Here is a 6,000-nt window from a genome sequence, read left to right on the forward strand (position 1 = left end):
CGAATTGGGAAAACACCCTGACACAGATTCTTGAAAGTACAGCTCACACATTAGGATAGTGAGAAACATTGCAAAATACTCCAGTAGTTAATAGAAATTTGATATATCACATTTAAGCAAGCTTAACATAGATGTGATAAATTGTCCAAGAGGACATATCCTTTATAATATTCTCTTCTGGAAAAGGTGCAAAAATAGTATACTATTTTGGTATTATTTGGATCCCTTTTGCCCCTTTCTCTTTGGGGCCAACTTTATAAAGAATGCTTGTCATTGTTACATATTGTGCTAGAGAACAAGGCAAATCAAGCTAGTATTTTCATCTCCATTTTATAGATTTGAAATCAAAGTGGATAATGACTTGACCAATGTCATACTGATAATTGCTGCTGTGGGAAATGAATCAGAGTGCTGTATCATAACTATACTGCTTCATGATGATAGAATCCAGAGGCCTCAGCAAAGACTATATATCCTAGGGAATACAAGAAACAAATGTATAGAGATAAAGAATTATCATAATTGTTACACCTCTTCAGGTTCTTAAGTAAGACATGGCTACATATATTATGTTTTGATCATAGGGAGACAACTCCATGTTAAGCATTTGTAATATTGAATATGTCTACATTAGGTCATTATCATTAGTAATTAAAAACTTTTTTATTTTTATTTTTCTATATTTATATTTCAGAAAGGAAACAAGCAAACAAGCAAGCAAACATTTACTAAATGCTTACCTATTATGTGCCAAATGCTGTGCTAAGTACTTTTCAAGTATTTTCTCATTTGATCATCAAAATAGTATTGTGAGGCAGATGCTATTATTATGTCCATTTTACAGCTAAGGAAATGGAGGCAAAGTTTCATTGATATTTTTTCCTGAGTAACACAGCTAATAAATATATGAGTGTGTATTTGAATTTCAAGTCTGCTTGACTTCAGATCCAGCACTCCATTATGATGAAACCTAGCTATCTATTTTAGATATAAAAAAGAAAAATGCCTGCGAAGTAAAATGTACATAAATATTGACCCTGGTGTCAATGTGTACAGTAGTTTTAAGACTATATAAATCCTTTTCTATACTTTCCCTTCAAGTATTCTTCAAGAAGCTATATGTCTCTGTACAGAATACTCATCAAGAGCAAGAAAATTTTCTCTAATAATCCATTCATTTAACTTGAGAATTCATTTGTATCTATGAGATATGAAGCTATTTCTCAGTGCATAGAAAGGAGGGAGGGACCTACTGGAAATTTGAATGACCTGATAGCTAGGTAGTGAGACAACAAATGAGCAACAGGTATTAATATTTTTTTTCTTTTCTTTATCCCTCCTATTCTTTTTCTTTCACAGATACTTATGGGAAACTCTTCCTTCTCAACTCTGTGGGCCAAGAGATGTCTCGTTGTAAGACATCCATTAGAAGAGGGCAGCCAAATCCCATTTACAAGGAAACCTTTGTTTTCCAGGTAGCCCTCTTTCAGCTTTCTGATGTCATATTGATGATCTCAATTTATAATAGACGTACTATGAAGCGCAAAGAAATGATTGGATGGATTTCACTGGGTCAGAACAGCAGTGGGGAGGAAGAACAAGACCATTGGCAAGAAATGAAGGAAGCCAAGGGACAGCAGGTCTGCAGGTGGCATACCTTACTAGAATCTTGATCACTTGAACCCAAGGTCATCTGTCTAATCTTCCAGATCACTGCTTGTTGGTAGATCTCTAGTTGACACAGAATTTATCAGACTTTTCTAAGACAACTTGTCCCCCTTTGGATTTATAAATGGAGGCATTGAATTTTTACCTTTCAAGGTTTTTATGTTGAGTTTCTTACTAGACCAATTAATTAATAGAAGTGAGAAAATCAAGAAGATGGAAAAACCTGTTTAAACAATAATAGTATCACTGCTGTTCTGTATTATCTTGATCTGATGTACTTCAAGATTAAATCTGAACCAACTGCATATTATTCTGTACACTTTGTCTATGCTGATTTTGCCTAAGCTCTCTTTTATGATATTATTTCCAGCCCTAAAGCAGTTTACACATAGTAGGAGCTTAACAAATACTTATTCTTTTGATTTAATTGCTTTGTGAAAATGTGTATTTGCCAATATTTGAATGAGTTATATTTTCAGGTAGCATGCGCAGTTTCTGAAATATTTCTTCAAACATTCAAAGTGTCAATGATTATCATTATTCAACTGCTTTGCATTAAGGAATCTTTACTGATCATAAATACTTACATTTTGTGATAGGCATGCGTCATGGGTTGTAGACTGTTTCATCAGGTTATTAGCATAAATGTTGGTTAAAGGCTATTTTAAATATTTTGTTTGTGCATATTTATGTTCCTTTAGTATCAAAAGGTTTGATTCCTATGATTTTAAATTGACAAAATGAAAAAAAAAGAGGTTGTATGTACCTAAATTGTAATTATTCCAGCTTTTCATTTGAGTTTATATTTCATTGTTGACTTTTTCCTGTCTCCAGGGTGATACCTAGTGAACTCTTGAGATATTAAAAATGAAAAGAAAACCCTTTATAACTTCACATAGAATTATAGATTAAAAGAAATACTTTTGAAAACATGTGATCCAGGTATTTTATCGACCATTGATGTGAAACTAAGACAAGAGGTATTCAAGGTCACACAGATAGTAAATAACAGAGCTGAAGGAAGGACCCAGGCTTATTGACTTCATACCATTCATTCTTTTGCATGACATGTCATCCCTGAAACTGAAATGAAAGAAAGAAGAGAACATTAAATGTCATGGCTCTCCTGATAAGGCCCAGGTCAGGTACCAGGCAACTCTACTGTGAATTCACACTGTTAATATCTGCCATATAGAACACTGTATAGCTGTTAAAAAATTTGAAAATTAGTTTGCTTTTTTAGGCACTGGGCAGTCAGGTGGCATGGTGAATATAATTTTGGGCCTGGAGTTAGGAAATCTCTTCTTCGTGAGTTCAAATGTGGCCTCAGATACTCATTAGCTGGTGAATATGGGCAAGTCCCTTAATCCTACTTGGCTCAGTTTCCTTACCTGAAAAATGAACTGGAGAAAGAAATGGCAAGCCACTCTAGTAACTCTACTAAGAAAACCCAAAATGGGCTCATGAGGGGTCAAATATGATTAAAAATTACTGAACTTGTTTTTGAATGAAAGCAAAAAGGACAAAAAATATCCATTTTCTCTGGTCATTTTATTTGATCTCCAGTTTTCATTCTATTTGACTTATATTGTTGCCCACTTATTGAAAGCATGTAAAGCAATAAGGCTGCTCTGTGTTTTTATATTAGCTTTCCTTGGAAGACTTCAAAGTGGCTTTGCCAATATTATATCCATTAAGTGTTGAGTGCCCTAATTATTTTGTTTGTGGTATTAGGATTTGATAACTGACTGAAAGTGGAATTGAGAAGTGAAAGTCAAATAAGTACTGAAAGTAGAAAGCAATTGGTTAAGTGGTAACACAAAGACTTTATCTCATTTTTAATAATTCTTCAGTCTTCATGTCATGCTCTTTGAAGGGAAAAAAGCAGTGATGCTATGCTTCTCTTAATATCTTTACAAAACTGTGGCATTCACTTTAAAATTTATATCTGTAAAAATAGCTGCCTTTATTAGATATATAATCCTAGCTTTTGGCTATTTTGTATTTCATCACTAAATTATTCAATGCTGTTTAATAAATACCTCTTCCTCTGCTATTTGCTTATTTAATAACTTCTGGGAATGCACTGCACATATTTAGGCAGATGAACACAAAAGTTCATTTATGTATGATTAGCCAACCTTTTAATTGTTTCTCTTTTGCCATAATTTCCAGGAATACACTGTAAAAAACAGAAATTAGCAAAAATTTAGTATTTAGATGTCTATATAGTTAACAACACTCAACATGAAACTGACATAAATATGAAAATATGAATTATAATGCAGACTAAAATTAGGAAGAATTATTGTTTTTGTTGATTTGGAATTTTAGATATTATCTTTGTATTTACTCAGTTTTTTTCCTGGCAAAGCTTAGACTTGATTGCATTTTTAAGACTTTTGGATTAATGCTTTTGTATATAAATTGGCTCTTGGGAGAATGAAAGATGGAGTGCATTTCAAATGGTAGGAAGACTACTTTAGCTTAGTTCACCTAGCTTATTGTTGATATTTTACTCGAATACTTGCAATTTAAGAAGCACAATTTTTGGTTATTTAATGTAATTCTTATAACGATCATGTCTTTAAAGCCTCATTTTATAATGAAGGGTAACTGAAGGTTTTTGTTTTTATTTAAAAATTAGCATGTCTCAATATAGAATAGAAATTATTCTGGGTTGAAAAGTTCTTTCCTTACTACTAGTGTTCATTTTTTTTTTCTAATGCTATACTGTTAATTTGAGAATTCCTTCTACCTCCCTACTGATTTTTGATAAAGTCAAATGAATTATTCTTCTAAGTATCTGCTTTCACTCATTCTGTCTTTTATTGCATGATACATAGCTATCTTAGACCCTGTTATCAATTACTGCAGAATTAAACAAACTGAGGAAGTTTCACCTCTTTTAACATGAAATGTGGCCAACTTGTAGTTCAGAACCTTGCAGAACTCAAAATAGGAAAGGAAGAATCAGACTTTGACCTGGATAAGACTACTTTGGAGCATTGAAACTTTGCATTCTGCTAGGTTTAAGAAAAACTCTCTTCTTCCATAGACAGACCTTTTTATGCTCTGTGCTGTGAACAAGTCAGACATGGAAAATAAGATGTATATTTACTGCATTGGGGAATGAGAAGGAGTGGTAAGAGAGATAGGAGGTGATTCAGGAGAGAATAGCTGCACAAAAACTTAGAGAGGTGAGAGTATCCACTAGGATTGAATGGTTTATATAGCAAACATTGAGGGGAGTTTAAAAAGAATGAGAAATAAAGAAAAACTTCAGAATTTGGCAGTGAAAAGACCTTGGAGAGAAAAATTTTAGTACTCTGAGGAGTTGAAAGACAAATTTAGAAAAAATGCTTGTAGCAGCCCTATTTGTAGTTGCTAGAAACTGGAAAATGAATGGATGCCCATCAATTGGAGAATGGCTGGGTAAATTGTGGTATATGAATGTTATGGAATATTATTGTTCTGTAAGAAATGACCAGCAGGATGAATACAGAGAGGACTGGCGAGACTTACATGAACTGATGCTAAGTGAAATGAGCAGAACCAGGAGATCATTATACACTTCGACAACGATATTGTATGAGGACATATTTTGATGGAAGTGGATTTCTTTGACAAAGAGACCTGAGTTTCAATTGATAAATGACAGACAAAAGCACCTACACCCAAAGAAAGAACACTGGGAAACGAATGTGAACTATCTGCATTTTTGTTTTTCTTCCCGGGTTATTTATACCTTCTGAATCCAATTCTCCCTATGCAACAAGAGAACTGTTCGGTTCTGCAAACATATATTGTATCTAGGATATACTGCAACATATCCAACATATAAAGGACTGCTTGCCATTTAGGGGAGGGGGTGGAGGGAGGGAGGGAAAAAAAATCGGAACAGAAACAAGTGTCAATATAAAGTAATTATTAAATAAAAAGTAAAAAAAAATTGGGGGGCATGAAAGCTCCTCTGATCAAATTCATAATCTTGGAGATATGCTCAGAAGTAAATAGAATTAAGTTTAGCTTGAATTTAGTGATATATGATAATTTAGTGATAGTATACACTCTTCAGAAGCCAGCTGCACATAGTATAGAGAATCTCTTTTTCAAGATATTTGCAGTAACTACTAGATAGTTGTGTCCAGTTCTCAGGATCATAGTTTAGGAGGAATATGAAGAATGTATAAACAATTAAGAGAAAGGACACTAAGACAGTTAAAGATTAGAAAAATTGAACCTGGAAGGAAACACTGAGAAGCTGTGTGTCATAGGGAAAGGGAATAAGTATTTATGAAATGCCTACTATGGACCATATACTTTGCTATT

The 6,000-nt window shown here is 33.5% G+C and overlaps 1 protein-coding gene across 1 annotated transcript in view; it reads left to right on the plus strand.

Annotated features, from left to right (window-relative positions):
• The window catches only part of SYT16 (synaptotagmin 16), a 209,373-nt gene extending 205,651 nt beyond the window's left edge, over positions 1 to 3,722 (plus strand). Inside the window, exon 8 of the mRNA XM_051977788.1 lies at positions 1,360 to 3,722. Coding sequence (XP_051833748.1) covers positions 1,360 to 1,673 — 314 coding nt within the window. The 3' untranslated portion in view covers positions 1,674 to 3,722. The remainder of the gene's footprint in view (positions 1 to 1,359) is intronic.
• The last annotated feature ends 2,278 nt before the right edge of the window (positions 3,723 to 6,000 follow it).

This window comes from Antechinus flavipes, chromosome 2 (genome assembly GCF_016432865.1).
Source record: "Antechinus flavipes isolate AdamAnt ecotype Samford, QLD, Australia chromosome 2, AdamAnt_v2, whole genome shotgun sequence".
NCBI lineage: Eukaryota > Metazoa > Chordata > Mammalia > Dasyuromorphia > Dasyuridae > Antechinus > Antechinus flavipes.